Below are 21159 nucleotides of genomic sequence, written 5' to 3' on the forward strand. Positions count from 1 at the left end.
AACAGAGGGCCACGAACATGGCTCAGCAGGTAAAGATACTTTATGCCAACTCTGATTACCTAAATTGAACTCACAGGGTGAAAGAAACAAAACAAAAATCCCTTAAATAGAGCCAGCTGGGCGGTGGTGGTGGTGGTGGTGGTGGCAGCCAGCCTGGTCTATAAAGTGAATCCAGGACATCCAAGGCTACACAGAGAAACCGTGTCTCAAATAAATAAATAAATAAAATAAAAAAAAGAAAGACAAAACAAAACTTTTAATCCCAACACTTGGGTGGCAGAGGCAGAGGCAGGCAGATCTTTGTAAGTTCGAGGCCAGCCTGGTCTACAAAGCGAATCCTGGACAACCAGGGCTACTACACAGAGAAACCCTGTCTAGGGGGAGGGGGGGCGGGGGGGGGGGAAGAAGAAAAAGAAAAAGAAAAACAAAACAAAAAAACCCACAATCAAAAGAAACTAGTTTCTACTTAATCATATCAACAACAACAACAAAAATGCAATGTTATCTCAGCTACTCCAAGAACAGGAGATTCATCCACTCTTTCATGATCTTCTTTTCCCCAGAGACACTGTGTCCTATAGTCCAGTTCAGCTTCCTTCAAACTTGCTAGCTGGCCAAGGATGACCTTAAGTTCATGGTCCACCAGCACCTCCACCTCCTAAATCAGTGGTTTTCAACCTTCCTAATGCTGCAGCCCTTTAACACACTTCTCCATATTATGGTGAGTGTAATGAGCATGTAAGAGCAATGTCAACTGCTCAGTGTAGAAAACCATAATAAGTGTGTTATGAAGTGATAAGGACAGCTGTAGCCAGCTGAGCTAGTAAACATGAGTGGCGTATAGTAATAGATAAGCAGACCTGAGTGTGTGATGTGATAAAGAGTAAAGAAACTCAGTGAAAAGTATATAAACCGCGGTCGAAAGCCATTCAGTATCTCGCTTCCACCATGGCCGCATAAATCCCGACTGCCTGGAACGAGATCTACCGAACAGACCGAGACTCTGCCCAAATACCCAAACACGAATGACGGCTCAAGCTCCTAGGACCCTACTGCTGTAATCAGAAGTCGCAGCTCTGGACCTGTCGTCGCTGACACGACTCTCCATCAGGTCGTATAACCCTGATTAGGAATGTTAGATGCTACTCCTATTAGAATTAAGATAGTTATGAATGCTTGAGTATAAGATAGAACAGTATGGAATGGTATCATTATATGATTTTGGCCATTTGTGTTTTTGGACTGATTTGGTGTTGTCTTGTGTAGTGGTGACTGATATTCTTGAACCCGTTTATGTTAATAAACTTAGCAACTGCAAAACCACTGATCAGTCTCAGATTGAGTTCATTCGGGATCCTGAGTGCGAAGTACTCAGTGCTCGCGACAGGTGAGCCCCAAGAAAATGACTGGGTTGCTACTTTATAGCTGTAGTTTTGCTGCCGCTGCTATGACTTGTCACGCAAGCATCTAATATCCAGGATATATGGACCCCAAAGGAGTCTCGACCCACAAGTTGAGAACCGCTGGTGTGAATGGTGGGATTAGATGCTAGTGCTAATATGTCTGGTTTATTTGTGCTGGTTATTGAACCAGGTTTCATGCGTATGAGGCAAATTCTATCACCAGGCAATGTATGTTCTTGTCTCATATAGACCAGGCTGGCCTAGAACTTTCTGTGTGACTGAGGGGAACACTGAACTCCTTATCCTCTTGGCTCTATTTCATAAATGCTAGACTATGGGTGTGTCACTACATCTGGATTTTAGCATCATTCTTATTTGACAAAGCTTTCCATCATATATAATAAGGCTAATTTTATATATATATATATTTGTTTTGTTTGTTTGTTTTTGGTTTTTGGAGACATGTGACTATTTTTCTATTTTATTTATTTTGTTTTTTGAGACAGGGTTTCTCTGTGTAGCCTTGGCCATCCTGGACTCACTTTGTAGACCAGGCTGTCCTCGAACTCACAGCGATCCGCCTGCCTCTACCTCCCGAGTGCTGGGATTAAAGGCGTGCGCCACCACCGCCCTGCTCCTTTTGACATTCTTGAGAAACTTTCCCAAGATCAAATCCTCCATCTAATCTTTTTTGACCTTGAACTGAGAGTTCCAGAACTTCTCAAGAGAGTTATAAAAGAGCAATATTAAGATAATTAGCCTTAGGCTGGCCAGTGGTGGTGCACGCCTTTAATCCCAGCACTTGGGAGGCAGAGGCAGGTGGATTACTGTGAGTTCAAAGCCAGCCCGGTTGACAAAGCGAGCCCAGGACAGTCAAGGTTACACAGAGAAAGCCTGTCTGGAAAACAAACAAATAAGAAAGAGTAAAAATAAGGAGACAAAACCAAAAACCCCACAATTGCCTCTGAGTTGGGGGAGGGAGAATAAACCATTGAAGTACTGAAGAATTTTCTTTAAGTATTCAATGTATTTATTACTGTGTCTTGTGTGTGTGTGTGTGTGTGTGTGTGTGTGTGTGTGTGTGTGTGTGTCATGGCACATGTGTGCTCAGAGGACAGCTCTGTGTGGTCAGTTCTCTCCTGTCTTCCCATAGGTTCTGGACATCAACACTGGTGGCCAGGTTTCTGCAGAGCACATGCCTTTGCCCACTGAGCCATCTCAGCAGTCCACTGAAGCGTTTATTTGTTAGTGTCTACTGCAGGCCAGGCTTGACTACACTATGAACTCACTTGAACTGACCAGCCTGCTTCTACTTCTAAATGCTTGGTTTGTTTGTTTGTTGTTTGTTTGAGGCAGGGTCTCACTCAGGCCCAGGCTGACCTAGAACTCTCTTTGTAGCCTCTGGCTTCCATTTCCTGAGCAATGTGATTGCAGTTGTGAGTACCACACCCAGATGACTTTTAAAGAATGAACCAATGAGCCGGGTGTGGTGGCACACACCTTTAATCCCAGCACTTGGAAGGCAGAGGCAGGTGGGTTCACTGTGAGTTCAAGGCCAGCCTGGTCTACAGAGTGAGTCCAGGACAGCCAGAGCTGTTACACAGAGAAACCCTGCCTCAAACCACCCCTTTCAAAAAAAAAAAAGAATGAACCAATGCATGTGCATTGGTGTTTTTTTTGTTTTGTTTTGTTTTGGTTTGGTTTGGTTTGGTTTATTTTTATTTTTTTGGTTTTTCAAGACAGGATTTCTCTTGTAGCCTTGGCTGTCTTGGACTCCTTTGTAGACCAGGATAGCCTTGAACTCACAGAGATCTGCCTGCCTCTGCCTCCCTGAGTGCTGGGATTACTGGCATACACCATCACACCCGACTTAAAATCTAATTTGAGGGGGCTAGAGAGATGGTTCTGTGGTTAAGAGCACTGACTGTTCTTCCAGAGGTCCTGAGTTCAATTTCCAGCAACCACATGGTGCCTCACAACCATCTATACTGGGATCTGATACCTTCTTCTGGCAGGCAGGTGTACATGCAGATAGGGCACTCATATACATTTTTTTAAAAGCCTAAAAAAAAATTTATGCCAGCAGGTGGTGCACACCTGTAATCCCTGCACTCAGGGGAGGCAGACATAGGCAGATCTCTGTGAGTTGGAGGCCAGCCTGGTCTACAAAGCGAGTCCAGGCCAACCAAGGCTACACAGAGAAACCCTGTTTGTTTGTTTGTTTTAAAACAGACTGTGTCTCAAAACAAAAATCTTAGGATTCTTTTCTTTCTTTCTTTCTTTCTTTCTTTTTCTTTTCCCAAGACAGGGTTTCTCTGTGTGGTCTTGGCTGTCCTGGCCTCTTTGTAGACCAGGCTGGCACACCTTTAATCCCAGCACTTAGGAGGTAGAGGGAGGAGGATCTCTGAGTTCGAGGCCAGCCTGGTCTACAAAGCAAGTTCAGGACAGCCAAGGCTACACAGAGAAACCTTGTCTCAGAAAAAAATGAAGAGAACCTTGCTCTGGGGCAGGCATGTGTCCCTAGGTCCAGCCTTCAGCACCACATAATCCTAATGTGGTAGCCCAGGCCTCTAATCCCAGTGCTGGGGAAGCACAGAGGTCAAAGGGTGGCAGAACTTCATGATCATCTTTGGCTACATAAGTTCGAGGTCAGCCTGGGCTACTTGAGAACTGGTCAGTGGTACTAAAAAGTCATGGTTTGTTTTCTTCATAGGAAGTGGAAGAGCTCATTATATAGAAAGATTTTTCATTGATACAGGATATGAGATGAGTCTCAAAGGACACAATAATTTTCCTATAATAGAACTTTAAACAAACTGTTCCATGCCTGTGTGATCTTACTACCAGGCTCCAAGGGAACCTAGGTGTCTACATCAACCACTCATTTAGGCCACAAATGCCAGTGCTAGCTGGCAGAATATAAGTGTACCCAGATACAGGGCATGCGGATGGAGAAAGAAAATAGATATAGGAAAAGATAGAAAAGATACAGCCAAAGAAATAAGAAAAAAGCCAAGTATTCAGGAGGACTAACAATAAATACTATAGGCCTGAGCTTATTTTTCTCAAATCTTTTATGCAGTACCCATCCATGTCAGCCAGAAGATTCTTGGAACAGAAACAAATGCTACCAATTACTTTAGTTATCTATATGTTTAGACTTCTTTCATCTTAAGGCCAAAGAAATACATCAAGCTCCACATCCTGACCTGGAATTAATAATAGACTTTCTTTTTTCAAATAATATTTATTATGTATACAGTGCCCTGCCTTCATGTATGCCTGCAGGCCAGAAGAGGGCACCGGATCTCATTATAGATGGCTGTGAGCCACCATGTGGTTGCTGGAAATTGAACTCAGGACCTTTGGAGGAGCAGCCAGGGCTCTTAACCTCTGAGCCATCTCTCCAGCCCAATAATAAACTTTCTTAACCAACAGAAGTATCTTGCCAAGTCCTCAAAGCTGTGTCAAAGTCCGTAGGCCAAGATTGTAAGTCTTCTGGCCTGCTTCTGTTAAGTACTCCAGAAAACGGCTCCCGACACACAGAACTGCAATCCAGTAAGATGGAGTCAATGTTTGGGGAGGTCTAGAGGCTCTAGCTATCTGGGAGCCCCCTTCATTATGTGGGAACAATTTGTGTGTGCCCTGTTGGAATTTACCCGTATCCACATGTCAAGCTCTACCAAAATGGAGCCAGGATAGAGCCTTGTGCCTGTGAGAGAATTCCTCAGAGGCACCCAGTTTCAAATATGACTTGCTTGGGGGGAGTGGGGGGGGTTGTGTGCCTGATGACAGTTGCTCTCACCAAAAAAAATAGCACCAACTCCTGCCACAAGTCTGTGCAACCAGTGAACCTTTCCCCACAGTGGGGAACTTGCGTTTACCTCCCCTTTAAAGGCATTCCCTCATTGCCTCCTATATACCCATCTTAGCCAAGCACGGACACCCCAGGCTGCAGGTGTCCGTTCAGGTGTGATGGATTGCTCTCATAATCCAAACACTAGTGGTGGAAGCGGTGAGGGCTAAGGCAGGGGGATTACCAGGAGCTCAGTATGGACTACACATATTAAGATTTCTTGGGCTGGAGAGATGGCTCAGCGGTTAAGAGCACTGACTGCACTTCCAGAGGTCCTGAGTTCAATTCCCAGCAACCACATGGTGGCTCACAACCATCTATGATGTGATCTGATGCATACTGTATACATAATAAATAAATCTTTAAAAAAAGAAAGAATACATTAAAAAAAAAAAAGATTTCTTGCCACTTGTGGTGGTGCAATTTTTTTTATTTGTTTTGGTTTTGTTTTGTTGTTTTTGAGTCAGGGTTTCTTTTTCTTTTTTTTTTTTTTTAATATTTATTTATTATGTATATGGTATTCTGCCTGAGTGTGTGCCTGCACTCTGGAAGAAAGCACTAGATCACATTATAGATGGCTGTGAGCCACCATGTGGTTGCTGGCAATTGAACTCAGGACCTTTGGAAGAACAGCAAGTGCTCTTAACCTCTGAGCCATCTCTCCAGCCCCCAAGACAGGGTTTCTCTGTGTAGCCCTGGCAGTCCTGGATTTGCTTTGTAGACCAGGCTGTCCTTAAATTCCCAGAGATCCACCTGCCTCTGCCTCCCAAGTTCTGGAATTAAAGGCCTGTGTCACCACAACTGGCTGGTAGTGCAGAATTTAATCCCAGCTCTTGGGATGCAGAGGTAGGTGGATCTCTTGGAGTTTGAAGTCAGCCTGGTCTACATAGTGAGTTCCAGGAGAGTCCAGGCAATGTAGAGACACTGTCTCAAAAACAAACAAACAAGCCGGGCGTGGTAAGCACATGTCTTTAATCCCAGCACTCGGGAGGCAGAGGCAGGCAGATTGCTGAGTTTGACGCCAGCCTGGTCTACAAAGCAAGTCCAGGACAGCCAAGACTACACAGAGAAGACCCTGTCTTGGAAAATCAAAAACAACAACAAAAACACACAAACAAGCAAAAAACAGCAAACACAAAAGACTTTTCACACGTTTATTTAAACAATGAAACCCCCCCTAAATCCAACGTACATAAAGAGCAGGGTAATGATTTTAAGGTTCATAGTGGCTAGCATGCAACAAAGTCGGACATTTAATCCCCAGTAGCATTACTAATGAAGCCACACACCCCACGGTGAGCAATAGGGCCAGTCCCTTCTTCAATCAAGAGGTCGGTATCAGCTATTGACGAAACACAAGTCTGCTGAAGAAGTCTGTTCAGGGCAGTCAGCTGTGGCTTAGGTACCTGGGGACTAACAAGGAAGTTCCTTAACTCCACCGAGCGCCTGTCTGCTTTACTGATTTTCAAGCATGGCATCAGGGACATCGTCCAGAATCTAAACTGCCCTCTGGGCAGACCTTGGATGGGTGCGACTGATGGTAGGCTAATTCTCTAGGGCTCAGAGCTAGAGATGGAGGCAGTGGCTGCTGGTAGCTTGGGCCTGCAAAGCTGCAACATGGTGTATTCCTTTCACTCTGTAGCCTGAAGGGTTAAGAACACAGTGGCAAGCTGGGCGGTGGTGGCCCACGCTTTTAATCCCACCACTTGGGAGGCAGAGGCAGGTGGATCTCTGTGAGTTCGAGGCCAGCCTGGTCTTTAAAGTTAGTCCAGGATAACCAAGACTACACAGAGAAACCCTGTCTTGGAAAAATAAAAACAACAAAAAGAACACACTGCTTTTTCTTTTTAACGCCCAGTCATGAAGTAAACACCCTCAAGAGTTTCTTCCCAGGGTGAAGGCTACATAGAGAAACCCTGTCGTGAAAAACAAAACAAAGCAAACAACAACAACAAATTTCTTCATCTAGAAACTTCACCTCTTGTTTCCCAATACATGTATCCCAAAGGACATCAACTTCTCAGGTCAACATTTCTCTCCCTGAGGTTGCCTTTGCTGCCTAACCCATCCCAGACAACCCGCCCCCTGCTGCCCCCCCCCCCCCCTGCGTTCTGAATCTGCTAAAAGGAATCGTGTGTTTTTGCAGACCGCAGTACCCAGTTAGATGGGGGTATCTGGCTTGGGCATCAGACTCAAATGGCCTGGTCTTCATAAGGTGGACAGGGAATGATGCTAAACCACACCGTCTTGGTGTTCTCTGGTGGCATCGCCGGTTGGCTCAGCTCCTCGCGAAGCTCTTCCAGCCTCTTGTAGTGGGAAGCGCCGTCGACACCGTAGACCTCCCAGGGGGTGGAGTACATCTCCAGGGTTAAGCAGCTCAGCTTGGCGGTGTGGCTCAGCAGGCGCTCCAGGACCGCCACGGAGACGGGATTCCTTAAGTAGTTGAACGTGGTGGGCTGGAAGCACTGACTCAGGGCAGGCAAGAGGGTCTCGAGCTGGGAGTCCAAAATCATACAGTTCTCCAAGTCCAGGGTCTTCAGGGTGTCTGCAGATCTCTCTAGCAGGACTCGGAGGTGGTCGGGACTTATATTGGTCAGCGTGATGCCACTCAGGTTCAGGTGTTTGAGTTGTACGCCTGGACACTGGGCCAGGGACTTCAAGTCTGAATCCAAGAGCTGGGAGTCAGTGATAAAGAGGGTTTTCAGGGGACCCTCCAGGTACCTAGGGAGAAACCAAGTGGTTAGTTGTTAACAGTTAGTGGTGGATAGGTTAGGGAGTTTTGGGGTACAGTGAATCATTCCCTCCTTGGTTGGTCTGTCCAATGATTAAAGGTCAATATCCCAGTCTGCTGCCTCTTAGCATCTTGCTCACTCAAGTTCCCCTTTCTTATTTTTATTTTTTTGGGTTTTTTTTTTTTTTTTTTTTTTTTTTTTGAGACAGGGTTTCTCTGCTTAACAGTCCTGGATATCCTGGACTCACTTTTATAGACCAGGCTGGCCTCGAACTCAGAGATCCACCTGCCACTGCCTCCCGAGTGCTGGGATTAAAGGCGTGTGCCACCACGTCTGGCTCAAGTTCCCCTTTCTAACCTGAGGCCTGGCACCATCACTGTGGTACTAGCTCAGCCCACAGCACCACAGCTCCTTTCCCTACTGTCAAAGCAGGTGACCCCTAGCCCATCGCTAAATTGCTCCAACAAGAAAAAGGCTTTGTTGCGGTCTTTTTTTGGGGGGAAGGGGGTGGGTTTTTTTGAGACAGGGTTTCTCTGTGTAGCCTTGGCCGTCCTGGACTTGCTTTGTAGACCAGGCTGGCCTCGAACTCACAGATCTGCCTGCCTCTGTCTCCCAAGTGCGGGGATTAAAGGTGTGCGCCACCACGGCCAGCTCTTTTGTTGTGGTCTTAAGGGGGAGTTCCCTATCCTTCCTCACCTGAACATCTGGTCCATTTGACCTTGGAGGAAGGAGACAGAATCCAGGGAGATCACCTGGAGGTAGCGCAGTTTGAGAAACTGAGAGGTGAACTGGCTGACCAGCTGCTCCTCCTCCTCAGGGGAAATGGAGGCAGGCACACAGATGTGAGAGAGAAGAAACTTGCGAAGATTTTGCATTTGGCCCATGTACGGAGCGAACGCAGCCAGGGTGGACAGCTTCCAGGAGCAGCACACTTCCATTTCCTCCATGTAGTCCAGGTCCAGCATTTCCATGACCGTCACGATGTTCTGGATGTCTACTGTGGTGATCTTCAGTCGCCTGCAGCCCAGGGACAGCACATCTTTCCTCCCTGCCACCCACAGGCAAACGTAGGAGAGGCATGGATTCAAAGGAGTAGGCTTGAGGCACAGGTCGACAAACACCTTCAAGGTCTGCTTGGCCACCATCGGACCTCCCTTTTGTGGTCTTCTCTTACTCTTGCCCTCTGGGTAGCAGGCCTCTCCAGCCCATATATCCCAGAAGTCCATGTGCAAAGGCCGCAAATCCAGGACTCGCAGTTTGTAACTCCTGTGGGAGAAAGAAGTCTCAGATCTAAGGGGAGAGACCACCCCTCACCGTAACACTTTGTTGCTTCCAGTTTTCGAAACAGGGTGTCACTCCCACTAGGAAGGCCAGACTGACCTCAAAATCCCAGCGGCCCTGCTTTACAGGCGGTGGGCTGAAATTATAGGCTAGCCATCTGCACAGGGTTTTATTTATTTATTTATTTGAGACAGGGTTTCTCTGTGCAGCCTTGGCTGTCCTGGACTCACTTCTAGAACAGGCAGTCCTCGAACTCACAGAGATCTGCCTGCCTCTGCCTCCCGAGTGCTGGGATTAAAGGCGTGCGCCACCACCGCCCAGCCAGATTTCATTTCTTACTCCCAACACCCCTTTCCTCCCTCTCTGTTCTTTCCATTTCTCTTTACTCTCTTCACTCCTTCCTCTTGAATCCAGCCTATGCCCACTTCTAGTGCCTATGGGAAAAGGCAAGAGCAAGCATCTTCAGCCATAGCTACGTCTGTCCTAATACTCCTAAATACTCAAAGCCTTGACCTAGATATTCAGCAATGGTCCAAAGGCCTCTGAGATCCTCCTCACTGAGGCCAAGGTCAGCCTCTAACCTTCCTTCCACTCTCTAGTCTCCGTGACCCTATCTCTCTGTACCCTAGCCTCCCAGGCCTCCCTTTGCGGTCCCCGGTTTCCCTCACCCGGGGTGGCTTTTCTGGGCAAGCAGTGTGTCAATCCCATGCAGTATGATTTGCAGGCGCTCCAGGTGGGGTATCTCCAGCATCCTCATCAGACCCCCCAGTGGGAGACAGGGGAAGGGCCAGGCCTGCAGAATTGCTCTCAGGACGTTAGCCTGTTTCTGAATGAAGGCATCCTTGAACAGCGGTGGGAAGAGCTCCATGGGCAGCTCCTGCAGAGCTGAGATGGCCATGGCCTCATCTCTGAGTACGCTTCGCACGGCCAGGGTCAGGAGCGTGGATGGCATGTACACGGTCATCCTCACAGATCCTTAGGGAGATGATCCTGGGGAAATGTCCAAGACAAGACACCTTTTTAGGCCAAGGAGGCTTAAGAAACCCTTCTCTTCTCAACCCAGAAACAAACTCAGGGGTGGCCACGGCCACTGCTCTGGCAAAGATTCTCTTTACCCATCTTTTTTTTCCAGAAAGGATCTTGTTGCTTGATGCCCTCCCACCATGCAATGCGCTCCAAGAAGCCTGGAAGCTTATTCTGCTTTTTAGAAAAGATTTTTATCCATCACCCAGGACCCGGGACCAAGGATTGAGGATGTCCTGCAGACCAACAAAGTCACAGTCTCAAGTTTTATCACTAGGAACAATTTAGAAGGCTATAAGATGATTTTTTTTTTTCATTAGAGGGAGGGGGGGAGGGGAAGCCAGGCAGTTGTGGCACCTACCTTTAATCCCAGCACCCAGGAGGTAGAGGCAGGTGAATCTCTATGAGTTCCAAGGCTAGCCTAGTCTCCGAGGAGAGTTCTAGGACAGACAGGGCTATGAAGAGAAACAGCGTCACGAAAAGCAAAATAAAACAGAACAAGTCTTAGACTGCTGACTTATTCTCCTAGACTAGAGGTGGGTGAAAACGGTAGCAGATTCCTACTCCTGCCTGGGGATGCGCGGCCTCACAAAGCCACACACAGCTGGGAAGACACAGCACTGAGAGGTGTGAGAAGGTAAAGATGGGGACCTGATGGGGGTAGGTGGGTGGGGGATGAAAGAAGAGGTTGTGTTTGGATAATTTGGGTTCTGTTTTTAAAAATGGAGCGGGGGTGGGGGGGAGGGGCTGTGTTTTTGGAAACTTTGGAAAACAGGGGTTACAAGAGGTCAATTCCTTTCTCACAGCCTCTGGGACTTTGTCCAGGTCAGTCAACCCTTCCCCATCTATACATGAAGCTCATAACTGCACCGGGCCCCTTGATGTTTTGAAAGTAGTAATAAGACCGGGCATGGTGGCGCACGCCTTTAATCTCAGCACTGGGGAGGCAGAGGCAGGCGGATCATTGTTGAGTTCGAGGCTGGCCTGGTCTACAATGTGAGTCTAGGACAACCAAGGCTACACAGAGAAACCCTGTCTTGAAAAACAAAACAGAGAGGGGGGTGGGGGAGAAATCAAGGGCAGCCTCCGTTTCAGGGCAGCTGGGCTTCTTGAGATCCTGTGTAACCTCCCCCTCTCCCAGTAAACACAAACACAAAGAAAGGGAGACCTCCTGACTCCTACAGAACCTTCCTGCCTTCCCTCCTGTAAAGCCCATGTGCTTAGCACCTGCCCCTCACAAGACTTCCACTCTTTTTTTTTTTTTTTTTAACATTTTTATTTATTTTTAACTTATGTACACTGGTGTGAGGGTGTCAGATCTTGGAGTTACAGACAGCTGTGAGCTGCCATGTGGTTGCTGGGAATTGAACTTAGGACCTTTGGAAGAGCAGCCAGTTCTCTTCACCTCTGAGCCATCATCTCTCCAGCCTCAAACAAGCCAGCAAGATGGCTCAGTGAGTGAAGTCACTCAATCGGTAAAACCTGAGGACCTGAGTTTGATTCCCCCAGAACTCACCAAAGGCCAGATGTGATGACACATATCTGTAATCCCAGATTCTGATACCCTCGTCTGGTGTCTGGCTTCTGCAGGCACCAGGCATGCATGCCCATAAATAAAAATAAAATAAATCCTTCAAAGAGAAGCCAAACATAGACTTCAATTCTGAATCAGAGGTTTGCTACTCAAATTTAGGAATTTCAAGATCAAAATAAGGTTTTGTTGTTGTTGTTGTGTTTTTGTTGGTTTGTTTTTTGTTTTTTGTTTTTTTTGCTGCTGCTGTTGTTGTTTGGGTTTTTGTTGTTGTTATTGTTTTGTTTTGTTTTTTTGAGGCAGGGTTTCTCTAGGTTATCTTGGCTGTCCTGGACTCGCTTTGTAGGCCAGGCTGGCCTCAAACTCAGCAATCCACCTGCCTCTGCCTCCCGAGTGCTGGGATTAAAGGCATGCGCCAGCATGCTTGGCTAGTTTTTTGTTTTGTTTTGTTTTGTTGTGAACCTCTCCTCTCTCACTGTTTTACACTCTAATGAAAAACAGTTATATTACCCAGAATGTATTCTTTAGTAGAAACAAGGTTTTGTTTGGTTATGTTTTAAAGCATATTTCTTTTTTTCTTTTCTATTTTGGTTTTTCAAGCCAGGATTTCCCTGGCTGTCCTGGACTGACTTTGTAGACCAGGCTGGGCCTGGAACTCACAGAGATTGCTAGCCTCTACCTCCTGAGTGCTGGGATTAAAGGCGTGGGTTTCTATGCTTGGCTTTATGTGGTGCTGGGACTCAAACCTAGGGCTTGTGTATGCTAGGCAAGTACTGTACCAATGGAACCAGGAAGTTTCCCAGCAAGGACCCCCGTGGACCCCACAGTGACTTACCAGAGTTCCACCAGAATATGTAACCAGAATGCTCTAGCCAGTGGCACCTCACTTCCGGGCGGTGAGCAGAGGCTGGAACTGAATCTTCAGGTTCTGTTTTATGCAGAAAACCAGCGATCTACAAAGGCAGAGGGTTAATCCCAATTTAGATACTACAAAAACAGCATTCCATCCATCTCATCCAACTCCAGCCAGCCGTGGGGATGGGGTGAAACAGGCACCCCATCATTTCAGAGCTCAGTCTTTTCTTTGGTCCTCTGCTCAGCCACGTTTCTGAGACCTGGGGAGTCAGTGCCTTCTCTCTTCCCATCACTTGTACCTTTTTTCCCTCTTGTAGGTCGGGGTCTCTTTTTATAGCCTCTGGAGGGCTCTCTCCACCCTATTCCCAAATTTATGAAAATGCGCATACTTCCACCTCCTGAGTGCTGGGATTAAAGGGAGGACCACTACACCTGGCTCTTGTTTGTTTGTTTTGTTTTGTTTGGAGACAAGCTTTCTCTGTGTAGCCTTGGCTATCCCAGACTCACTTTGTAGACCAGGCTGCCCTCGAACTCACAGCAATCCACCTGCCTCTGCCTCCTCAGTGCTGGGATTAAAGGCGTGTGCCACCACCACCACCAGGCTTTAAATTTCTTACTATTATTAACTTTAAGGTCTCTTGAGCCAGGTATGGTAGCGCATGCCTTTAATCCCAGCACTTGGGAGGGAGAAGGCAGGTGGATCACTGTGAGTTCCAGGCCAGACTGGTCTACAAAGTGAGTCCAGGATAGCCAGGGCTACACAGAGAAACCCTTTCTCAAAAAACAAACAGGCGTCACCACCGCCTGGCGCCCCAGACCGTTCTTAATCTGCTAGAGTTAAGGGCTCTTTATGCTGACACCTGTTCCACTCCGACAGTCATGGCTGCCTCGGGACGGTCAAAATACCTGCAACGATGTCTCCGTGCTGAACTCCAAAGGCCAGGGTTCTCCTACTGAAGCCAGCATGTAAAATACTCCTTTGTAGGCGGGCGTGGTGGTACACGCCTTTAATCCCAGCACTCGGGAGGCAGAGGCAGGCAGATGGCTGTGAGTTCGAGTCCAGCTTAGTCTATAAAGCGACTCCAGGACGGCCAAGGCTAACACAGAGAAACCCTGTCTCGGAATTAAAAAAAAAAAGAAAAGAAAAAGAAAACTGCTCCTTTGTACCGCAGTGCCCACAGCTAGCGGAGATGAAGCCTCCTCCTCCACTGCTCCCCACCTCCTCCTTAGCCCCTCCCTTTCCCCTTCCGTAGCCTCTCCTCCTTCTGTTGAAAACAAGTCTGGGAACGGGGCTTCTCTTTTGTGTCTCTAGCCTGAAGGCTCCCTAGGGGGCAATTCAAAGATACTAATGTTTTAAAGTGTTCAATAGTAACGAATCCTCAGCAGAAAACTGAGTCTTCTCTGTTGAAAGGAACCGAGGTAAACAGACTTCAAGCCCTCGTGTTGTGTTACTGGGTTACTGCAGGAGCAACACAGTTTTTTACCTTTTACATTTTATTTTGTTTGAGATAGGGTCTCATATAGCCCAGGCTTGGCCTCCAACTCACTATGTAGCCAGTGATCTTCACTCTGGATTCTTGTGTTTTATGGCAATGCTGGGATTACAGGTGTGTGCCATCTAGTCAGGTTTACAGTGTTGGAAATTAAATAATTGAATCCACATGTGAGGGGTTGCTGTCAACACCATGTCAGCAGTGTGGATCCAAGACCCCTGAGAGGCCAGAAGGAAGTCCAACTCAACTGGACCTTAGCCTGGTTCAAATTTTGTTTTTTGTTTTTGTTTTTGTTTTTTGTTTTTTGTTTTTGTTTTTTTTTTTTTGAGACAAGGTTTCTCTGTGTAGCCTTGGCTGTCCTGGACTAACTTTGTAGACCAGGCTGGCCTCGAACTTACAGCGATCCGCCTGCCTCTGCCTCCCAAGTGCTGGGATTCAAGGCAATGTGCCACCACTGCCCGGCTCTGGTTCAAATTTTGACACCCAGTAGTTGTGGTTTTTCTTCTTCTTCTTCTTTGTTTTGTTCTTCTCCCCTCACCCCTCACAGACAGGTTCTCTCTGTGTAGCCTTGGCTGTCCTGGACTCACTATGTAGACCAGGCTAGCCTCGAACTCACAGAGATCCATCTCCCTCTGCCTCCTGAGTGCTGGGATTAAAGGCGGGCACACCACACCTGGCTATTCTAGGTATATTTAAGGACAGCACAATTCAGAAGATAAAAAAAGAAAAAGAAAAAATTTCCTGGTGATAATTAACACAATCCTGTATGCCCAATAAAGCTTAAGGCATGACTGTATAGTGACATTATCAGTAAAGATGAGTTTCATAGGTTGACATCTTAAGGGGGGCGGATCTGGTGTGGTCTCATCACACAGATAGCAGAGATCACTGGGATACTAACCACGCCCCCTAGCTGCTGCTCTGAGCCTTCTGGGAAGAAGAAAACAGGTTAGCATCTTTCACTTTGAAGAGACAACCCTGTCCTGGTTCCTTAGTGCTTATCCGCAAGCACAAGCAACACCTCTGTGCCTCTTACACCCAGGGCCTTCCTTGTTCAAGTTGAAGGGGCCAGGAAGCAATATTGATATTGAACCAAGGTATTAATATCAAATCACTATGTGTGTTCTGTAGCTGTTTGGCCCCTTGTAGGGTCCAGCTTGACTCAAGACCAGTCAGCCTACACTGAAGGTCCAGCTTGACTCAAGGCCAGCCAACCTATCCTGAGGGTCCAGCTGTATCTAAAAATATTCCACTACCCCTACCCCTGGAATGTACTTACTCCTCCTAGCTAGCCTGCTAAATTCTGCTTTTACAAAAAGATATAAAAAGCACTTGCGCCCGCTTTCAGGGGTCGGCAGCTTGAAAGAGTTTGTCAGACCTCGATGTGCATCGACTCAATAAAATCCCTGTGTGTATTGCATCGACATCGGACTCTGTTTCTCTCTGGGGACTCCGGGTATAGGCTAGAGATCTCTCTGGAGGCCTCAGTCTTACAAAGCTGGGCAAGAAGTCTGCCTCCAAGCTGTGCAGGGAGCCTGGTTTACACTTGAATGGCCCTGGGCAGCCTTTGGGAGGTAGCCTGGTGAGGCAAAGTGACTGTGTGGGAGGATTCCTGGAACTGGCAAATTTGCCAATGGAGGGGGAGTCTTGGGGACCTGGGTTCCTATAGCTTTGCCTTCATGGGGACCCTGGAAGTTCCAGGATCTGTGAGACACCTTCTTTCTCATATGGCAAAACAGAGGGGGACAGGACAGCAAGTCATGTCCAGCTAGGGCCAAGACCTTGTGGGATGGTGATGTTTTGCCTCAGAGTTCCCGCATGAATTTCCCCAGCATCAGTGCCTCTAAATTCACCACACACAATATCCAAGAACAAAACACTGAGGTGAAGATGAGGTTAAGAGTTTGGGTTTGAGCTGGGTGTGGGGATGCACGCCTGTAATCCCAGCACTCGGGAGGCAGAGGCAGGCAGATCTCAGTGAGTTCGAGGCCAGCCTGGCCTACAAAGCAAGTTCAGGACAGCCAAAGGCTACACAGAGAGACCCTGCATCCAAAAAAACCAAAAAAAAAAAAAAAAAAAAAAACAAAACAAAAAGAAAAGTTTTGGGTTTGATTTTTGTTTTTCCTTTTTTTGTTTGAGATGCGCCCCTATAATCCAGGCTGGCCTCAAACTAGCAATGTAACCAAGGATGCCCTTGGACTCTTGATCTCCTGCCTCTGCCTCCTGAGATGAGAGGCATGTTCCACTATGCTTGGTTTTACTTTGGGTTATTCTCACATCCATTTTCCAGGGTTTATGGTAGGCACAGAGAAATTCCAAGTCAAAACCATGGAGCTTGAGAAGTGGTGTCAAAGGGCCAAGGTGGGTGGGAGTGCTCAGCGCTCTTCTTCTGCATCCAAAAGCCTGATTCCCAAGGAATTTCCAGTGCTGGATTCTATAGCTAACATACTACTGTACCAAGGCAGAGGGAACTGTAACAGCAAAGGTTTCTCCATCTTGTCTCAGCTGAAATCATCTTTAGTTTCCATCCCCTGCCCTGAAAAGTTCCTTGGGAAAGTAGGAAAGCACTCCAATCCTGTCCTAGAAACTTGGGGTCAAAGTGTCCCAGCTAACTGCTTGCCTGCTTCCCTCTGCAACTGTCAACCAGAATATAGTTTTTATGTGTTCTTTTTTTTTGGTTTTTCGAGACAGGGTTTCTCTGTGTAGCCTTGACTATCCTGGACTCACTTTGTAGACCAGGCTGGCCTCGAACTCACATTGATCCACCTGCCTCTGCCTCCCAAGTGTTGGGATTAAAGGCATGAGCCACCACCGCCCGGCTTTTTATGTGTTCTTTAAAGACTCCCTGTACTAGGTCCTAGAGAGATGGCTCAGAGGTTAAGTGCTCTTCCAACTCAGGTCCTGAGTTCAAGTCCCAGCAACCATGTGGTGGCTCACAACCATCTATAATGAGATCTGGTGCCCTCTTCTGGCCTGCTAGCATATATGCAGGCAGAACACTATATACATAGTAAATAAATGAATCTACAAACAAAACCCCAAAACCTCTCTGGGCGTGGTGGGGCAGGCCCTGTCTTGAAAAACAAAGAAACAGAAAATTGCCTGTACTGTGTGCATGGGGCTGCTCTGCTGTGTGAGGAGTGCTTCACTTCAGGCAGTTACCATCACCAGCTGGTTTACTACAGACTTTCAGTTCTAACTTTGGGTCTTTACCTCATGACAGGAACAGCTACTTGTGAATGGATTCTGCTATAGGTCTGGGAAATCTTTCATGGCTTTTTAAAAAAGACATTTATTTATTTTAATTGCTTTATCTGCATGTATACCTGCATGCTAGAAGAGGGCATCAGATCATGTTATAAATGGTTGTGAGCCACCATGTGGCTGCTGGGAATTGAAATCAGGACCGCTACAAGAGCAGGTGGTGCTCTTAACCCCCTGAGCCATCTCTCCAGCCCCAATCTTTTCTTTCTTTCTTTTTTTTCCTTGACAGAGTCTCATGATATTCTGGCTGGAATGAAATTTATTATGTAGATTAGGGATGGCCATGAACTAACCAAGATCTATCTGTCTCTGCCTCTAGAATGCTGAGACTAAAACGTGTGTGCCACTTCCACCCAGGCTGTCTGTCTGTCTCTCTCTCTGTCTCTGTCTCTGTCTCTCTCTCTCTCTCTCTCTCTCTTTATAAACAGGGTTTCTCTGTGTAACCCTGGCTATCCTGAACTCACTTTGTAGACCAGGCTGGCATCGAACTCACAGAGATCTGCCTGCCTCTGCCACCACACCTGGCTGCAGGCTATTTTCTTAACTATGCCTGTAGTCTTTTATATAAAATATTAGCAGGTACAATTCCCAGCTTTGGGCTCTGTATTACCTTGTGCCTTGTTGTGTTAAAATAATTAATACAAACAACTTTTTAAAAAGGATCATTTAGCCAAGTGTGGTGGTGCACGCCTTTAATCTCAGCACTTGGGAGGCAGAGGCAAGAGGATCTCTGTGAGTTCAGAGCCAGCCTGGTCTACAGAGCGAGTTCCAGGACAGCTAGAGTTGGTACACAGAGAAACCCTGTCTTAAAAAACAAAAACAAACAAACAGACAAAAGGATCATGGATCAGTTAACTGCCTCAGTTAACCCAGTCTAGAAAGTATTTCGAGGTCATGCTCACAGGTGTGTCTCCTAGGTGATCCCAGATTCTGTCCAGCTGACAAATCGATATTAACCACTGGCTTGGTGGTTTGTTTTGTTTTTCAGTTTTTCAAGACAGGGTTTCTCTGTGTAGCCTTGGCTGTCCTGGACTCACTTTGTAGACCAGGCTGGCCTTGAACTCAGAGATCTGCCTTCCTCTGCCTTCCAAGTGCTGGGATTAAAGGTGTGCACCATCACACACTGCTTCAGGCTCATTGCTTCTATGTTAAAAATTACTATTATACTTATTTAATAAGTGAAGACACAGATTCAGCCGTAACAGAACTATGGCCTCCTATTACACGTGGGGAAACCTTCAAGGATATCTGGTTTAGTGTTTTGTGTGTGTGTGTGTGTGTTCTTTTTATTTATTTTTTTCCTCTGACAGGGTCTTATTGTGACAGAGTAAGAAAAGACAAAGATTCCTCCATCTTATATTCTTGGCGAGACTCTATAAGGTTTAACTAGACTTTGCTTTTCCTTCTGTCTCCGGAGTGTTGGGATTAAAGGCATGTCCCACAGCCGATTTACTTTTTATTTTTCTTTTGTGTTTTTGAGACAGGGTTTCTCTGTGTAGCCTTGGCTGTCCTGGACTCACTCTGTAGACCAGGCTGGTCTCGAACTCACAGTGATCTACCTGCCTCTGCCTCCCGAGTGCTGGGATTAAAAGCCGGTGCCACTATGCTTGCCTGAACTTGACCTTCTTGATGGAGAATTCCATGGAAAATTAACCAACTCTATTCTAGGAAGCAAAGGTCACAATGTCCTAATAACTTGTCTCAGTTTCTGTTGAACTGCCAGTCTGTGAGGAATCCCCTCCAGCTAACTGCATACCTTAGTTTTGGTTATAATTGCTTGCTTCCGCTGAGCATGGTGGCACATGCCTTTAATCCCACCTCTTGGGAGGCAGAGGAAGGCAGATTGCTGTAAATTCAAGGCCAGCTTGGTCTACAAAAGTAAGTCCAGGACAGCCAAGGCTACTCAGAGAGAAACCCTGTCTCGAAAAACCAAGAAAAAAAATTGCTTATTTCTACAAAGCGCCCTCTTGCAGCTGCCCAGCAAGATGTCAGGGCACAGTTCCAGCCTTTAAAACCTGGCTGTAATATGTATCTGAGTGGTCATCTCTGGTGGGCTATTAACATCATGTAGCCCAGGCTGGCCCCAAGTTCACTGTGTAGCTGAGGATGACCTCGAACTTCTGATCCTCTTACCTCTGCCAGCTGAGTGCTAGGATGAAGATGTACACACCTCGGTCAGTTCATATCATACTGGGAATAGAATCTAGGGTTTCACAGGTGCTGGGCAAGCGCTCTGCCTCCTGAGCCCTTGCTCTTTTCACTGTAAGAGGACCTTATCTTGGAGTACCCCTACCCCTGGAATGTACTTACCCCTCCTAGCTAGCCTGCTAAATTCTGCTTTTACTTTGCTGAGGGTCCAGCTTGACTCAAGGCTAGCCCACCTATCCTGAGGGTCCAGCTGTATCTAAAAATATTCTACTACCCCTACCTCTGGAATGTACTTACTCCTCCTAGCTGGCCTGCTAAATTCTGCTTTTACAAAAAGATATAAAAAGCACTTGTGCCTGCTTTCAGGGGTCGGCAGCTTGAAAGAGCTTGTCAGACCTCGATGCTCATCGACTCAATAAAATCCCTGTGTGTATTGCATCGACATCGGACTCTGTTTCTCTCTGGGGACTCCGGGTATAGGCTAGAGATCTCTCTGGAGGTCTCAGTCTTACAATCTCAGAGAAATTATATAACTAGAAGAAAAGCCGGCCTCTAGGAGTGATCTCCAACCAGTGCAGCAGTGGCAGCCTCTGGAAAATTTGTTAGAACTGCAAAGACAGTGTGACTCACCTTTATCCTACCGATCCAGAAACTATGTGATGGGCCAGTGACCCCTCCAGGGCATTCTAATGCTGGTCAAGGTGAGGGCTGGGAGTGGAACAGGAAAGGCCTCACTGGAGGGATTGTTAGGGGAAAAAGAAAAACACCAAAAAACCCCACCCTGTCATCCAGACCACAGACTGAGACAGGGTCTTACTTCATAGTCCTGGCTGGCCAGGAATTCATTATGTAGCTCTGGCTGACCACAAAGATCCACCTGCCTCTGCCTCTGCCTAAAGCATGTGTCTTGAATCAAGTCAAATCATACCCAGCTTGTTTGATTTTTTTTTCTCTCCCTCTTTTCTATTTTTCTTTTTTCTTTTTCGAGACAGAATGTCTCTGTGTAGCCTTGGCTGTTCTGGACTCGCTCTGTAGACCAGACTGGCCTTGAACTTGCAGAGATCTGCCTGCCTCTGCCTCCTGGGATTACAAATATATGCCTCCGTGACCGCCAGCTTGTTTGATTTTTTTTTTTTAATGCATTGTAGCTGGGCGTGGTGGCATGCCCCTTCAATCCCAGCATTCGGAAGGCAGAGGCAGGCAGATCGCTGTTGAGTTCAAGGCCAGCCTGGTCTACAAATTGAGTCCAGGACAGCCATGGAAGGAACAGGATGTAAATTAGGGTATAGGTGTCCAGGCTGTGGAGGCGGGGTAGGCGTGGGATGGGGGGAGCACGGGACTGATGGGACCACGGAACGATGGGTGGACGGGGGACCACAAGGAAAGAATTCATCGTGACACCCTGAAGAAGGAATGCAGCCCTCTAAACCAGACCCCTTGTACTCTGCATCCCCTTAAGGATTCAGGTTTTTTTTTTTTTTTTGTTTTTTTTTACAGCAGCTATAGCAAATTAACACACTAGCTAGAATGTTGAGCTTTTCACAGCTGCCAAGCACCTGGGCCTTCGTAACCG

General features: G+C 46.9%; 1 protein-coding gene across 1 annotated transcript; it reads right to left on the reverse strand.

Moving 5' to 3' along the window:
- Positions 1-7451: 7451 nt before the first annotated feature.
- On the reverse strand, positions 7452-10236 carry LOC127211268 (PRAME family member 12-like). Its single transcript, XM_051171093.1, has 3 exons — positions 9941-10236; positions 8688-9257; positions 7452-7980 (listed from the first exon to the last, which is right to left on the reverse strand). The coding sequence occupies exons 1-3, from the start codon at positions 10234-10236 to the stop codon at positions 7452-7454; spliced, it is 1395 nt and encodes a 464-aa protein (XP_051027050.1).
- Positions 10237-21159: the final 10923 nt, after the last annotated feature.

This window comes from Acomys russatus, chromosome 29, assembly GCF_903995435.1.
Source record: "Acomys russatus chromosome 29, mAcoRus1.1, whole genome shotgun sequence".
NCBI lineage: Eukaryota > Metazoa > Chordata > Mammalia > Rodentia > Muridae > Acomys > Acomys russatus.

Bases quoted from the DNA above. Each gene is read 5' to 3' on its own strand.
- LOC127211268 (XM_051171093.1), bottom strand. From the start codon at position 10,236: ATGACCGTGTACATGCCATCCACGCTCCTGACCCTGGCCGTGCGAAGC. The intron at 9,258-9,940 runs GTGAGGGAAACC...TTTCTCCCACAG, and splicing joins GCCCAGAAAAGCCACCCCGG to GAGTTACAAACTGCGAGTCC. The intron at 7,981-8,687 runs GTGAGGAAGGAT...GTTTCTCCCTAG, and splicing joins CAAATGGACCAGATGTTCAG to GTACCTGGAGGGTCCCCTGA.